At 43.2% G+C, this 16,524-nt stretch overlaps 1 protein-coding gene across 3 annotated transcripts in view; it reads right to left on the bottom strand.

The window, feature by feature from the left end:
- The window catches only part of LOC310689629 (macrophage mannose receptor 1-like), a 158,629-nt gene that overhangs the window by 62,233 nt on the left and 79,872 nt on the right, over nucleotides 1-16,524 (bottom strand). For 2 of the 3 annotated variants that reach the window (XM_083467372.1, XM_083467371.1), the window contains 10 exons: nucleotides 15,445-15,560; nucleotides 13,944-14,092; nucleotides 13,631-13,830; nucleotides 12,467-12,588; nucleotides 10,119-10,203; nucleotides 9,005-9,143; nucleotides 8,359-8,394; nucleotides 6,404-6,573; nucleotides 3,679-3,746; nucleotides 1,197-1,297 (listed from right to left, as the gene is read on the bottom strand). In XM_083467372.1, the coding sequence (XP_083323498.1) occupies nucleotides 1,197-1,297; nucleotides 3,679-3,746; nucleotides 6,404-6,573; nucleotides 8,359-8,394; nucleotides 9,005-9,143; nucleotides 10,119-10,203; nucleotides 12,467-12,588; nucleotides 13,631-13,830; nucleotides 13,944-14,092; nucleotides 15,445-15,560 (1,186 nt within the window). The remainder of the gene's footprint in view (nucleotides 1-1,196; nucleotides 1,298-3,678; nucleotides 3,747-6,403; nucleotides 6,574-8,358; nucleotides 8,395-9,004; nucleotides 9,144-10,118; nucleotides 10,204-12,466; nucleotides 12,589-13,630; nucleotides 13,831-13,943; nucleotides 14,093-15,444; nucleotides 15,561-16,524) is intronic. The other variant, XM_083467370.1, reaches the window with a different exon arrangement.

The raw sequence follows: 16,524 nt of genomic DNA on the forward strand, positions 1-16,524 counted from the left end.
TACAAATAAAGGCTTGACAGCAAGTACTACTACTACTGTACTGGAAATAGAGCTTGCAGGTCAACACACTGCCCTTGATTGTTGTGGTATATATACCAATTATGCCAATACACAATCTGAAGGCACATGGTACAATAACTTTTCTGAACTTAAGCTGGTCTCAGTCTGATCAATGTGCTTCAAAGGGAGACTGTCCATGAACTGTATGTTGCATAAGTTCCATGTTGGAAGACAGTGGGGCTTATGGAGAAATGTAACAATAAAATAAAATACTGTAAGCAGTTTTTCACAATTTGAACTACTTACAGTTCCAATTTGAACTACTTACAGTTCCGGAGGACGCCCCGTGCTTTGGGCAGGTGTCCGCAAGCCTTGTGCGCCCGGCGGGAGGTCCCACAGGCTCGCAAGGCTTGTGGGCAGCAGCCTGGAGCCCGAAGCACAGGTGTCTGCAAGCCTTGCAAGCCCAGCGGGAGTTGCCGCCAGGCTCGCAAGGCTTGCGGATAGCAGCCTGTTCTGGGGGCTGGGGGGATAATTTTTTTTATTCCTTCCCCCCCCCCAACAAAAAACAAGATGTGCCCTATGGGCCAGTGCGCCCTATAGGGGAAAAAATACGGTATATGTCTGTATAGCATCTCCCCAAATCTCTTTTGTTGTATACACTTGCTTATGTGATACAAATATAACGCCCATCCACATGGTAGTTTAGTGTGGATTTGCAGCTGCCTTGATTTTTTGGGCGTCACCCACTTGGCGTCTTCCCCATTCAACTGGCAGCCTGTTTCTCCATACTCCACATTGGATCACATGCGTGTAGCCAGAGGGTGCGGGGTGGGTGGGGCAGCACACAATATTGTGCAACTATCTGGGTGTTACATTATTTGTTTTATGTTTGTTTTTGGAACAAGTTCTGTTAGTAAAGATTTTGAATCATATTTTTGGATTGGACTCTTTTTTTATTTCAAGAAGAGCCAGTTTATATTCACCCTTTTGCTTCAAAATGAGCAATATTAATAACTGCAATATGTTGTGTTCAAAGCAAGGTAATGGCCTTCAGTGTATATTCAGACCGAATAGTTATCATGACTAAAGGTTCAGTGTGTAGTAGTTATCTATATATAAATTAATTTTTGTGCCACTATCAGGCACACACATTCTCAGATTTTTTAAAAAGAATGATAATATTTTGTTCTACTTGCCTGTTCTATAATACATGATGACACAATTTTCATCCTCGTTTGAAAAGTTGGGTTCATTGGGTGCCCAGGCTTCATAGGTAACTGGAGTTCCATTCAACCAGCTAGAGGAAATGATATGACAGTATTGGACAGAACAAAGTCATAGCTTTTTCATTTATACTGCATATTTTTACAACGGTTTTCAGGCTTTTTTGGAGCTCCGTGGCCAAAGAACACCAAGCTAATAAAACAGTTTAGCTGTTGACCTTGGTGTTCTATCAGACAGCACTGTCAGATTTTCTTTTTGAGAACACAAGATTAAATATATCCAGCAGTATTGCTGAAATAATGGAGCCAAAATGGCTCCGAAAACAATCATTATCTTTAAAGATTGAGATGCTATTAAAGCAGAGCAAATTGCCCATTACTTTCCTTAATATCATTTTTTTATCACCACAAGGTTATTTGGATTTTATGCCTGAGGCAAGAAAACTTTTTCTTTAAGATAATGCATAAAATAATATTAATAGATAACATTATCTCAATTATGAAGCTTAACAAAATTTATGATTAAGCTATCCACTTCTTCTCAGTGATTATGAACCATAAACTGTCCATAGAAAAAAAGGCAGTAGGGTGCACTGATTCAGATCAGGGCAATTTAAATCTGCATTTTTTTAAAAACCCAAGCATTAAATCAAGTGCCTGGTTGATATGTCATCAGGGGTGTCAACTTGAATAAGACACTGGGGGAGGCAGCTAAGCCCTGCCTCATATAATACATTACATGATGTATTATATGAGGAGGGGCAGCAGTGAGGGAGAAGTGAAGGTGGCTTGTGGTGGGGAGAAGTAAGGTTGGTCATGCCTTCTTTTTGTTCCTTAGTTGGCTGGAATGGAGGAAAGGATGGATGTTCCAGGTGTGGGAGAAAGTGACAACTATCAGCCAGGATTTGTTCTCAGTCTCTTCCAGCGGCATCATAAAGGGCTGCCATTGGGAGAGGGAGACTGTCTTTGCTTCAATATTCAGGGTGTGGCTGGGAGCAGAGCAAAATACGAGCAAGAACTAAGGACACATCATATCCAAGCTATATGCAACATCTAGGATTCAGGCAGATAGGGCAATGCCCTCTTCCTCAATGGATAAAGAAGGCATTTATTTATTTTACATGTATACAGCACACCACCTTTTCCTCTGTGGAGCTCAAGATGGCATACATAGTTCTCCCTTCTCTGTTTTATCATGACAACAACCTAGTGAGATGCATTGGGCTGAGAAATAGTGACTGGCCCACTGAGCTTCTTGGCTGAGAGGAGATTCAGCTCTGGCCTCCAAGCCCATAGTCCAGTCATAGGCAAACTCCGGCCCTCCAGATGTTTGGGACTACAATTTCCATCATCCCTGACCACTGGTCCTGTTAGCTAGGGATGATGGGAATTGTAGTCCCAAACATCTGGAGGACTGGAGTTTGCCTATGCCTCCCATAGTCCAACACTCCAACCATTGCACCATACCAGTTACAAGGAGAAAGGAGTGCTGTGCCCTCAGAAGGCTTGGAGGAAATAGATGACCCTGGGGGTTCCTTTCCAACTCTAAAATTCTACAATTCAATGATTCTAGAGCACAGTAAGTTTGTCATTGGGAAGGTGGTGCCTGCAGTCTTAATAAAGTTGGGGGAGACAAAGGAGTTGTGGCAGCATAGTAAATTTTAAGAATGTATTTTTACATTGTTGTAACCTACCTGGGGACCTTATGGTGGAGGTATGCAATAAGTAAGTAAGTAAGTAAGTAAATCATAGAAGGTATATTTTGAGATCTGTTAGACCCAGTGTTGAGTCAGAGCAGAGAGGGGGGAAGGGTTAAAAAAGGTAAAGGACCCCTGGATGGTAAGTCTAGTCAAAGGTGACTATGGGTGTGGCACTCATCTTGCTTTTCAGGCGAAGGGAGCTGGTGTTTGTCCACAGACAGATTTCTGGGTCATGTGGCCAGCATGACTAAACCACTTCTGGTGTAATGGAACACAGTGATGAGTGGAAGAGTGCACAGAAACACTGTTTACCTTCTCACCACAGCGGTACCTATTTATCTACTTGCACTGGCATGCTTTCGAACAGCTAGGTTGGCCGAAGTTGGGACAGAGCAATGAGAACTCAACACTGTCACGTGGATTTGAACCGCCGACCTTCCACTCGGCAAGTCCAAGAGGCTCAGTGGTTTAGACCAGTGTTTCCCAACCTTGGGCCTCCAGCTGTTTTTGAACTACAATTCCCATCATCCCTGACCACTGGTCTTGCTAGCTACGGATGATGGGAGTTGTAGTCCAAAAACAGCTGGAGGCCCAAGGTTGGGAAACACTGGTTTAGACCACAGTGCTACCCGCGTCCCTTCTAGGCAAAGGAAGGTTATCCAGTGATGAAAATGACAACTGCTATTTTGGGCACAAGAACTAAAAATCTGATTTCCACTTTTTGTTTGTTTGTTTGTTTACTTGTGTTTACTTACCGGTAACTTTTTTCAAAATCCACAGTTAAACCAATATAATGGTCATAATCACTGCGATAAAGCTGATTCTACAACATACAAAGAAAAATGGGAAGTAAATGCAACAATAAAGCAATCACATATTCTCCAGGGCAAGATAATTCAGCTGTCCCATAGGAAGTGCAGAATCAGGCAAGACAGAAAGAGGTTTGTAATTACGAACATAGCATGTCCATGCTGTTTAAAAATAAAATTAAAGCTTTTCAATTAAAACAAATTAAAACCTGTCAGTTACAACGAGGGTAAGCACAGAAGAAAGTTTTTTTTAAAAATGTTTCCATTTTAGCTGGTTATTTGAAGATTTCTATTTTCTATATAACTCAGTAACATTGCACCCCACTCCACCAACTTCCAGGCCATAATATAGCACGGTGTTTACCTAGTCTGTTGTTCATTTAGTGAATTTGTCATTCTTAGTGAAGACAAAGAAGAGGAAAAGTAACAAATGACATAAAAGGAGGAAATAAAGAGGAAAGAAATAATAATAATAATAGTTTTTAAATTTATATCCCACCCATCTTGCTGGGTTTCCCTAGCCACTCTGGGCGGCTTATAACATATATAAAATCACAAAATCATAAAACATTGAAAAAGAAAATATCCTATATGAGCAACAAACAAACCAATAAATTAATAGAAACCAACAGCAGCAGCATTAATAATAAGCAATTTACAGCTCCCAAGTTAAAACAGTACAACGCATCATCAGAGATCGACAACCTCTCCTGGACAATGACAGTTCTCTTTCTCAAGCTCTGGGAGGAAGACCTTTCATTGCCTACAGACAGCCACCCAATCTTAAACAACTCCTAACCCACAATAATACCGCAACCAGACTTAACACGGACACTGGCACCAGAGCCTGCAATAAACCCAGATGCCAACTTTGCTGCCACATACACCCGGACAACACCATTACTGGCCCCAACAACATCACACATACCATCTCGGGACTATTTAATTGCTCGTCTAACATTGTGTATGCCATCAAATGCCAACAGTGTCCTTCAGCTCTCTATATTGGACAAACAGGCCAAACCTTACGCCAAAGAATAAACGGACATAAATCTGACATCAAGAATCACAAAACAGAGAAACCAGTAGGAGAACACTTCAATCTCCCAGGACATTCTATACAAGATCTCAAAGTAGCTGTTTTACTACAAAGGAATTTCAGAAATAGACAGGAAAGAGAAGCTGCTGAATTGCAACTCATTACCAAACTTAAAACCATGGAGAGACCTGGTCTGAACAAAGACATTGGATTCTTATCTCATTATACATGACTAAGCCATTTTTCACCTTCTCACCCCATGCCTTTTCCTGTAAGCCCTATTGCAGTCATTAAGAGTCGTCAACAGGCTAATCTCAGCTATCTGCCAAACACCCATTCCCACCACCCTTCTGAGTAAGACCCCTCCCCACCTTCTCACTATATAGAAGGATCTGGCAACTTCTGTTTCAGTGTATCTGAAGAAGTGTGCATGCACACGAAAGCTCATACCAAGAACTAACTTAGTTGGTCTTTAAGGTGCTACTGGAAGGAATTTTTTTATTTTGACTATGGCAGACCAACACAGCTACCTATCTGTAAAAGCAATTTACAGTTATACCCAAATTAAAATAACCACCAACCAACTAAACATTTAACCAACTAGAAGAGGGAAGGGATAAGAAGGGGCTAGAAAGAAGTTTTCATAATGGGTGAAGAGAAAGGTAGAAAGGGTGGTTGGGCAGGTGAAGACAGAAGGTGAAATTCTGAGTGATAAGCCCACCATACTTTCAAGAGAGGCCCCATAGAATCTATTGAGAAGTTTCTGCTCCTCCCAAACATTTGATGGCATATTACCAGAACCATCAAGTTTCTTAGAAAACGATTTCTGCATGGCATTTTTAACTTTGGTGGAATTAAAATTACATGCTTAGTCACAGAAATAAATACTGAAACAACTATTTTTAGGTTTTGAAAGAACCCGGTTTGCTGGAAAGTAGTTCAATATAGCCACAGAAAATGCCAGCTCCAACAGGAATGGAAAATATAACTTCTTGTGAGACCTAACAAGAGGAGCATAATCAGAAACTGTTTGATGGGCACTGTACCTCAGTTCCTGTTAAATTTCTTCTCATGTGGTTGGACAGATTGAGATAATTGCCAGCACAAGCAATGCCTGGAAAGTCTAGTACTAGATTTGGCATTTATCACACAACCTGGTCAGCCCATTCAGGAATCCTATTTCCATACCTGTGTGGACCCCTGATCACATGGAAACTATTATCAGCATATTGCTGTGGCTGTGAATCATGCCTGAATTGTAACAATTATTTGGGGGGTGGGGTGATGGTGAGAGGAATGTATGTAGATTTCTATTTGGCAAGTCTTACTTCCCCATCCGTGCCTTGTTTTACAATGGAAGCATATGACCACAAAGGCTCAAATTAGGTCTTTAAATTTAGGCTGCAATCTTCTACAGACTTATTTGAAAGTAAGACCCATTGAAGTCAAGAGACTTACTTCTCCGCAGACATGCATAGGATTGCACCAATTATCTCTGCAAGCTTCGGTGACACCATGCAGAAGAAAATGTTCGTCAGGCAACAAAATGGCTATTATCAAACAATGTATCTGGCTCTTTTTAAAACCCAGCTATATTTGATTAAGAAAGCATATGTTCCATATATTTCTTACGTATTTCCACAAAAACTGTCTTTCACTTTCACTTTCAATGACCACAAGATCTGCATGTTGCTTCTTGCAGAATTCCCATGCTCTTTCTGCAGATGAACTCGCATTGCTGAAATAGTACTCGCTCTCATTATACAAAATCCATCCATTTTCAATTATTGTAAATTCATTTTCTGCAAAAGAAAGCATATTTTTATTTATTTGATTTCAAATATTTCTCAGCTACCCTTCATCAAAAGATTTTGAAGAGGTATATAAACATGTGAATAACATTAATTCACAGAACAAGTGGTCCAGCTAAGCAACTTCAGTGATCTTAATGAGGACCCTCCTACTTTAGACAGATACATTATTTCAGTTTTGAAACTTACAAGGACTCCCCACCACCACCACCACACTCCCCTTTTCTACTCCATGCTTTATTCCTGTTCACATTCAACTAGAAACAAAACAGTTTGGTTACCCTGATAAAATATTTCAAAAGTAAAATATGAAAAGAGCACCTAGAACCATGGACATATATTTCCCAAGGGGGAAAAAAGTTGGTTCAGTGGTGATGATAACAGCATTATTTGGGGGGACGGGACATTAGCTAAAATGCAAGTATGCAAGACACTGCATTTTTAAAGGTACTGTCTTATGATTTCACATAAGGTAGCTGGTAAAGCACCAGTGGTCCTTTGAGGGGCAAGGTGCATGAGAGGTTTAGTAGTAGTTTAGATGCTCTTGGAGAGAACTGATTTTCTTGGCCTTTTCAGTCTGGGTTTCGGACCAGATATGAAACAGAATCAGCCTTCATCCCCATGATGGGCGATCTTTTTGTGGAGAAGGGCAGTGGGGTTGTGACATCATCACTCTTGAACTTATTTCAGTGGGGCTTAATTCTGGGTAGACATACTTAGTACAGTCGTACCTTGGTTGCAGAGCGGAATGTGTTCCAAGAGTCCATTCGGCTTCTGGAACCATCCGAAAACCAAGGCGTGGCTTACGATTGGCTGCAGGAGCTTCCTTCAGCCAATTGGAAGCTGGGGAAGCCACACCAGACATTTGACTTCCAAAAATCATTGGAAAACCAGAACACTCACTTCCGTATTGCGATTGTTTGTGAGCCAAAACGTTCAGTGACTAAGCCTTTCAAATTCCAAGGTATGACTGTACTGAGATGACATCTCTCTTGCTCTCACTCACACTCAGTAGTTGCCTAGTACAACTAAACTTCAGGCAAGCAGGTGGTTTTTCTGAAGCTGGAGAACCACATTCTGCCAGTGTGTGTGCTAATTTGTGTGTATCAAGCTGTTAAATTGTGCACTGGTAGTGCAGCCTGACAAAAAAGTGGAGGGACAATCCTACACTCCAAAGCGGTACAATCTTCTTAGCCTAGCCAATGAAAATGCAAAAATAATAAAGGGGAGGGGGAGGAGAAGTTATAAGAATATGATGTACAGCAGCTAAGGAGATCTGACACTCAGGAACATAGGGGGTGCCTAAGCCAAACCACTGGTCCTCCTAACTGAGTACTGTCAATACCGCCAGGCTGTAATCTCCAGGGTTTCAGTCAGGGATGTCTCCCAGTCCTACCTGGAGATATGGAGGACCTGGGACCTCCCTCATGCAAATCAGATGCTCTATCACTAAGATACAGTCCCTCCCCAATTATATGTAATCCAAGCAAGCAAGCCCAGGTTAGGAAGCAGCTGCCGCTGGCTCCTGACAGAATTTCCAATGAATGAAAAGAAACTGATGGGGTGGCTCCTCTCTCACTTTCCCTGGGGCTACTTAAACCTGTGTGACCTGAGGGAAGGCAGTGTTGAACAAGCCCAAGCCAGCGAGCACTTGCATCTTTGGCAGAACCATCAATGGCCCAAGAGAGCTGATAAGGCAGCCCCAGCCCTACTTTCCATGGTGCTGCTTAAAAGAGGCATGCATGACCCAAGGAAAGGTGGAATCACCCAACATACCAAAACCAACGACTGGATCTTTTTTCACTGTTACACCTGAAAAACAAAACACATTAATTATAATGGACCCTAGCGTAATTTCTATTTTCTTACATCGTTTCATATTGCAAACAGGAGTACATAAAAATTAAAGTGTCATTTATAGCATATGACATTTCTGTAATTCTGACAGAAAAATGCGACAGAACAACCAGTGGCTTCTGTATTCACAAAGAGTTTGATGCACTAGATCCCTCGTTCTCATCAAAATGGAACACAGGGGAATCCCCACTTACACTGGGGTTTTGTTCCCGGCTACTGTGTGCGTCGCTGGGATGAACATGAGTGGGGATTTCCCTGTTCTGCCCACACCTTGTACTGCTCCTGCCCCTTTTGGTGCCAAAAAGGGCACACATGTCAGCGGGAGCATGCATGCTCATCATGTGCAAGTGTGGAGACACCTGTACTTCATATCTCATAATATGAAAGCCAAGGATCTGAACTCTGCAACATTCTTAATGACGGCTGAATGTATTTCACATTATTATTTCCTCCTCTGAAAAGTTAGGCATGTAATAAACATGTTAAAATGCCAGGTTTCAGCAGAGCAGCAAAAAGCCTGTTCACTTTGCTTAATGAACTAGTGTTAGATTAAAAGGGACCTTACCTCTCTTTATTTGGCAAACCCAATTCTTAAAATGTTCACACCAGTCAGAACTCTGCCACGAACTATAGACATAGATGGCTCTGCATCCCGTGTCTTCATGGTGACGATCACGACCATAAATATGCATTTCATAGTCTACCTACAGTGAGAATAAAGATTTCTTACTCTTTCTAAAAAAAAAGGGGGGGGCTTTAGCGGTAATATACAGAAAAGGAGACAGACTTATGTTGCAGTCTTTGAAAGATTTGTACACATGTGTGCATGTGCATATGTAGAGAGAGAGATGGGCTGTCATTTGTTTATTAATATTGTGTTGATCCTATAGGTTATTATAAAGAATCAGTTCTGGTCACTGTAAGTTATCTAGATGACTGGCCCTGTGGCCCATGCCTTTGGCTTTCTAACTACAAGCGAGTTGAGGGAGGGGCCCCACCCATTTTTCCTCTAATGCCAAACCACTTCCTTTGTTACTAGGATGGCCAGTTACCTGACCAAGAAGCTAGCTAGCCTGGCTGTTCCAGGAATCTGAATCATTGCTTTGATTTTAACACTTGTTGGTTCCAGGAATGCAGCCTACCTGCCCACATACTCAAAACAACATAAACCAGGCAGTCAACGTGTGCTCTCCTGCTCCAGTATCCTTGTTTTTGAAATAAAAAAATGTTCATTTAAACATATAAAAACAAATCTAATCCAAGCAGCAACTCTTCAGCACTGGTGGAAGAAGAGGGGGCGGTGGGAGCGCATTACCCCCAGCAGCGCGATCCTGGTGGGGTGCCTACCTGACCCGCGCTGGGCGCTGCACCCCGCAGGCGGCGCGCCACAGCCCCAGGATGCATGCCACGCTCCTCTGGGCAGTGCACAATGCTCCCGGGACGCGTGCCATGCCCCCAGGATGTCAGCCAGCCACGCCCCCGTCTGCTCTCCACCCCCCATTGCTGGAGCATGAAGCTCCGCCACTGCTTTGTAGTAACTGTCGTAAGTGTTGAATCTAAAAATGAGATTACAAGCAAATCATGTTTATAAAAACTGAAATTTCCAGTGACTTAAAATCGAAAACACTGCTATGGGATCTGTCAAAGTTCAGTTCGAGAGTAAGAGGTCATTTACTTACAGGAGATCCATCACTCCAAGTATATCCTTTATTGGGTGCCAACTCACTGAAACCAGTCCAATAACCACCACCATTTTTCCTAATTCTAAAATATATAACAATAAATATACAGAGATCAGAAAATTGCAAACCGAGTATGGAGGTAGATACAGTTGGTGTTTTAAACTTCATGGTACAGACCACTCCCCATTTACACAAGGGATACATTCCAAGACACAATACCTTTAAGTAAAACCATGTTATTGAACACCATTGAAAAAGCCTGTAAACACCCTCCAAAACCTCTGGGAACCTTTTTTTTTATAAAAACAGCAGACCACTGAACTCTGCCACAATTGCTCCCTCCAAACCTCCATTCTCAAACTCCAACTCTCCACTGGCCTCAAAGGTCAATGCAAAGGCTGCTGGGATTGCCCTTGGAAAAGCTAATGAGATTGCTATGTGCTGTTTTTGTGCCATTTTTGCACTCTTTAGGGCTGTTTTTGTGCTTTGTCGTGCCACTTACGGGTTTGCAGCAACGCGTGTCAATGGGAAGTTGTCTGTATTGTGACTAGCTTGATATTCTTTAGAAAAATAGCATAAATGAATCTATCACCAGTTCATACATTTAATTTTTGGTACAGTGTCAGATTTCTGGAGCGGGTGTGCTGTTTGGAGCAGGAACTGTGTGTGTCTAATTTCTGCTCACATGGTCAATTCTTAAGCACACCTGGATTTCAAACTAAGTTATTGGTTCTGTATAGGTGACCACATTATAATCCAGGTGTCCCCAGTCCTCTGCAGCCCATGAGTTCATTTATACATTTGATAAAACTTTCTCCTTTTGCTTCCCAGAAGCCCCCCTCAGAACAAAGCTAACTATGTGACAATGTAGTGCCTTCTAGGAAAATCGGTAGCTCCCAGCTGCTGGTCACTGGGATGAATGTTCAAGAAGTGGTGGGATAATATGAAATATGGGAGGAGCCAGCATCAGCTCTTACTTTTAGTAAAGCTTGGCAAAGTGGTGACTCAAAGCAGTGGCATAGCGTTAGTTGTTGGCGCCCGGGGCAGGCAAGCCACTGATGATGCCGGAGCACCCCCACCCCAGACAAGCAGGGCCATGCTGCTTTTCCACCCACATAACCATCACCCTACAAGTGAGCCTCGCTCTTATTGGACATGCACACAACCCTATGCACATGGTTCATTTATGGAAACAGGAGGTGCTCTTGGAAAGTGTGGGGCAGTAGGAAAAGTTACCACCTCAACATATAGCAAGTTGTGTTTCCTTTACAATCGTATCTTGGTTTTTCAAACAGCTTACTGTATTTTTCACCCTATAGGACACACCGTCCCATAAGGCGCACCTAGTTTTTTGGGGGGAAAATAAAGGGGGGGAAGTATTCCCCCCCCCTGGCGTGGGGCTGGGGTGGGGGAAGCCCGAGCTTCCCCCGACCCCAGCCCCCAGAACAGGCAACTCTCCGCAAGCCGTGGGAGCCCAGCCCCGGGCTCCTGTGCCTTGCGGAGAGGTGCACGAAGTCTGGGCGCGCTGAACTCAGCGCACCCAGCCTTCGGCATGCAGGCAACACTCTGCAAGCAGCGGGAGCCCAGCGCCGGGCTCCCCGCCTTGCGGAGAGCTGCGTGAAGCCTGGGTGCACTGAATTCAGCGCGCCCAGCCTTTGGCATGCAGGCAATTCTCCGCAAGCAGCAGGAGCCCGGCACAGGCTCCCACGGCTTGCGGAGATCTGCATGAAGCCTGGAGAACGAGAGGGGTTGGTGCGCACCGACCCCGCTCGTTCTCCAGGCTTCAGCGAAAGCCTGCATTCGCCCCATAGGACGCACACACATTTCCCCTTCATTTTTGGAGGGGGAAAAGTGTGTCCTATGGGGCGAAAAATACGGTAGTTCTCGAATGTTTTGGCTCCCGAATGCCACAAACCCGGAAGTGACTGTTCCGGTTTGCAAACTATTTTAGGAAGCCAAACTTCCGACGGGGCTTCCGCAGCTTCTGACTGGCTGTAGGAGCTTCCTGCAGCCAATCAGAAGCCGCACTTTGGTTTCTGAACGTTGTGGAAGTTGAACGGACTTCCGGAATGGATTCTGTTCAACTTCCAAGGTACAACTGCATTGTAAGATAGTTACACACAAACTGCAGCTACAGAACCTGTGCAAAGAGAGAGGGGCGTGAGGGAAGTGAGTGAGAGGCAGGCCATTTTAGTACATGCATTTCAGAGGAGAGAAGTGTTTGGGTTCACACCTTGGTTCAGGAAGTGTCAATTGGGAGGTTCACAAGAAAAAATGCAAATGTCTTCCCCAACCCTTTTTGATACTGAGACAAAGTGAAGGAAATACCATTTAATGAAACTCACAATTCCGTTATAACATTTCTTTCATTTTCACTGTGAATAGAAGCTAGGTCTCCTCCAATTGCTCTACAAAAATCTTGCGCTTCGAACCAAGATTTCCTGTTCTTTGTTTCTTTGTAATAGGCCTAAATGCATATAAATACAATTGCATATTGGTAATAACAAATCTTGCAAAATTCATTCATAGTGAGATCTTGTGTGGTTTGCATGAACACCTATTTGGCATTTAACAATGGTGGCTAATGACCAAAGTAGACATGGCATAATTGTACATGCTTTTAAAATGTACGGAAATAGCTTTGTGCAGGAGGCTCCCACTGATGCCAGTTTGAACTTTCCTCCCAACATTTTGTCCCTCCCACCTGCTGCCCTTCCTCCTGCCTTTGCACAAGGAACTCACAGACTGGTGGTTCTTGAGAGAGCAGGTAACACAGGGAAGCACAAATCTCTCTGTGTTTCCATCTGAAAGTCCTGGATAAACTGCACAAGCACAGTCTCTCTTCTACAGAAGGTCAGAAGGTTGCTTCTTCTGCTCTAATGCCAGTTCTGTAAGTCCATTTTGATCTACTGCAAACCTACCAGAGATCTACCTTCCACCCTCCCCATCTATAAAACTTTTAATAAGCAATTGAATATTGACAGTTCAAATAAATCATGGAACCAAACCCCACTATAAAAAGAGTAGCGATAAAAAACCTGCACTGAGCAGTAACACTGAAATTAAAACGGACATACTGAAATATGTATCCATCCTTGTTTTGAAACAAGCAAGAACTGGCACTGAAATTGACTCAAGAAATGGTATAAAGGTAAAGGTAAAGGTACCCCTGACCGTTAGGTCCAGTCGCAGACGACTCTGGGGTTGCGGCGCTCATCTCGCTCTATAGGCCGAGGGAGCTGGCGTTTGTCCGCAGACAGCTTCCGGGTCATGTGGCGAATCAGAGCAGCGCACAGAAACGTCGTATACCTTCCCGCCAGAGCGGTACCTATTTATCTACTTGCACTTTAGCGTGCTTTCGAACTGCCAGGTGGGCAGAATCTGGGGACGAACAATGGGAGCTCACCCCATCACGGGAATCCGAACCACCGACCTTCTGATTGGCAAGCCCTAGGCTCTGTGGTTTAGGCCATAGCACCACCTGCATCCTCAAGAAATGGTATACCTACCTTAAAACACACATGTCTAGTACTGCTTGGATGCCATTCATTTGGACATGCAGGCAGAGGAGTTGGTTTGGGAGCAGGAGTTGTTGTCAAACCTTCTGCCCATCGTTTGCAGATGAAAGCTGCCTTCTCCTCACAGTTCACAACATCCCACAATCCAGCTGCAGTCCCAGTTCTCATGGCAACACAGCCGGGTTGTCGCCCTTTTGGAAGTACAAGAAAAGTTCAGCTAAGCCTTGTTCTTCACAGATATTCAAAACAATTGGAGAAAGCCTTTGTGAAACACCATTCCTGATGGACTCCAGGCAATACCTACCAGGCATTCCTGAGTTCCAGTGGGTGAACAGAACACCGTCTCCATTTGTCCAGTTGAATGTCCCTGGTTGCTCTACATCTGAAAGGCCGATCCAGAAATATTTTTCAGAACGAAGTCCAACTAGACTAGTCAGGAAGGCCTGTTCATATCTGTGGAGAAGAATATGTAATCAATTCTTTCGAATTATTTTTAATTTCCTATATATTAAAACTAAATTGATGGCCTACCACAGGACAGTTCTCTTCCTGTTGAAGTACAGAAGAAGAAGAAGAAGAGTTTGGATTTGATATCCCGCCTTTCACTCCCTTTAAGGAGTCTCAAAGCGGCTAACATTCTCCTTTCCCTTCCTCCCCCACAACAAACACTCTGTGAGGTGAGTGGGGCTGAGAGACTTCAGAGGAGTGTGACTAGCCCAAGGTCACCCAGCAGCTGCATGTGGAGGAGCAGAGACGCGAACCCGGTTCCCCAGATTACGAGACTACCGCTCTTAACCACTACACCACACTGGCTCTCTACAGAGCCTAGCAGGACAATGGAGAGGTCACAGTGGAGAAAGGGAAGTGTCTAAACCAATAGATCCACTATCACTAAGCAATATACCTGCATTTTGCATCTATCTATACAATTCAGTCTACAGCAATTTTACAAGTGAAAAACAAAAAATGCAAGTGCATCCAGAGCAAATAACTGAAGCAGAAGAATCTCAGCCCAGGCTGCACATTAGGCGACATGTGTAACATACATACAGGATAGGATTAAGGATTTTATAAGGAATTCTAGAAAACATCCACTCACTTGAGAGAGAAAAACAATGGATTTGAAAGTCTCCCCACCACCCAGGTACAATACAGGCAGCAACCATTATAGGCACAGCCAATATGTGTGTGTCTGTGCGTGCATGCATGCATCATGTTGAACCTGGAAGTGACCCAAACCCCATACAAAAATGGGCAGAACAGGGTGGGGGTAGAGGAGAACGAGGTGTTTGCAGGCTTTTTCAGTGGTGTTTCAAGTATATGTAATTTCACTTAGACACACAGTGCCCCGTGTAAACCGGGAGTTGCATGTAATGAAATCAGTGACAAGGAGTGCAAGGTCCATGCAGTGCAGAAGTTTCAGGAAAGTGAGGCAAGCCACAGATTGCAAATCAAGTAGGAAATTCTCAAGAAACATAGAGCAGCTAATTCAAGAAAGTAGCTTAGTCACAGGCTACAGGTCAAATCTTAATATTCATTATGTGACAAAGAAATATAGCAATTACACATTTCACTCACATAAAACACATATGGTTGTTAGTCCTGTTCACAATAGAGTAGACCCATTGAAATTAATGAGCACGGATAATTTATGTCCATCAGCAAGTTTAATGTGAGCAAACCTTAGTTGGAAACAACCCATAGTCACAAGAAAAGTAATCATTTCTCTTTCATGTCCAGCAAAGGGAAGAAGAAAGGAATACAGTATATGCCCTCCAAACAGAAAGACCATTTAGTTTTGATACCTGTTTTCCACAGAAGTCAAAGATCCATGATTTGCTGCACATGATGTCTTTGCTTCTGAAAATGTTGCAGATGTTTGTTCAATTAAGTAACAGTAGAAACCATGCCTTCTCCAGCCCTGTTGATATAGAAGAACCAAAAACCATATGTTACCACAATATTACCAGGATGGAGACATTGCGTTTATTTTAATGGTGCTGCTGAACATTTACTGAGATGGGAATCACATCCACCACTAGACATCATGGAACTTACACAGAGTTCTCCTATATGTTGCCAGGGACAATGATGTCATCACCCCACCAGTGCACGAACTCGCAGTGTTTCTTTTTTATTGGATAGATCAATGAATCAGAGACCTTCAGCGCTGTTGCCAGTAAGTTGCTACCCCAGCCAATGTGACAATCTTTATTATTTTTTGCCCTTTTGAAAATTGCAGTAGTGTGAAACCAAAAAGTGAAAACAGAACAATCCTGATATATAACTAAGGGATAAAATAGAAACTTTACATTTAAATACCTTAACAAAGAAAGACTGATAAAGGGCCTTTAATGTACACATAGAGGCTCCAAGGCATATGCATAAGCTTCCCTTGTCCAATACTTTTCTCTGACTCAGGAAATGCTCCATGTATTCAATAGAGGATCTTCAAATGCACGCAGGGCGCTATCTGAATCGCAAAACGTTTTGTGTGGAATTCACCAGGGACAAATGTAAGGTTCTGCACTTAGGCAGAAAGAACCAGCTGCACCAATATAAGACAGGGGACACCTGGATTGTCAGTAGTACATGTGAAAAGCATCCACGGGTCTTAGTAGGCTACAAGCTTAACATGAGTCAACAATGTGATACAGCAAAATGAAAGAAAGAATGAATGAAAGAAAGAAGCTAATGCTATTCTAGGTTGCATAAACAAGTGTCCAGATAAAAGGAAGTTACAGCACTGCTCTGTTCTGCCTTGGTCAGACCACACCTGGAATACTGTGTCCAATTCTGGGCACCACAATTTGAGAAGCATATTGGCCAGCTGGAATGTGTGCGGAGGAGGGTGTGCTGGTCCCGGGGGGAAGGTTACCGTTGGC

This window comes from Podarcis liolepis (genome assembly GCF_965112155.1).
Source record: "Podarcis liolepis genome assembly, chromosome: 12".
Classification (NCBI taxonomy): domain Eukaryota; kingdom Metazoa; phylum Chordata; class Lepidosauria; order Squamata; family Lacertidae; genus Podarcis; species Podarcis liolepis.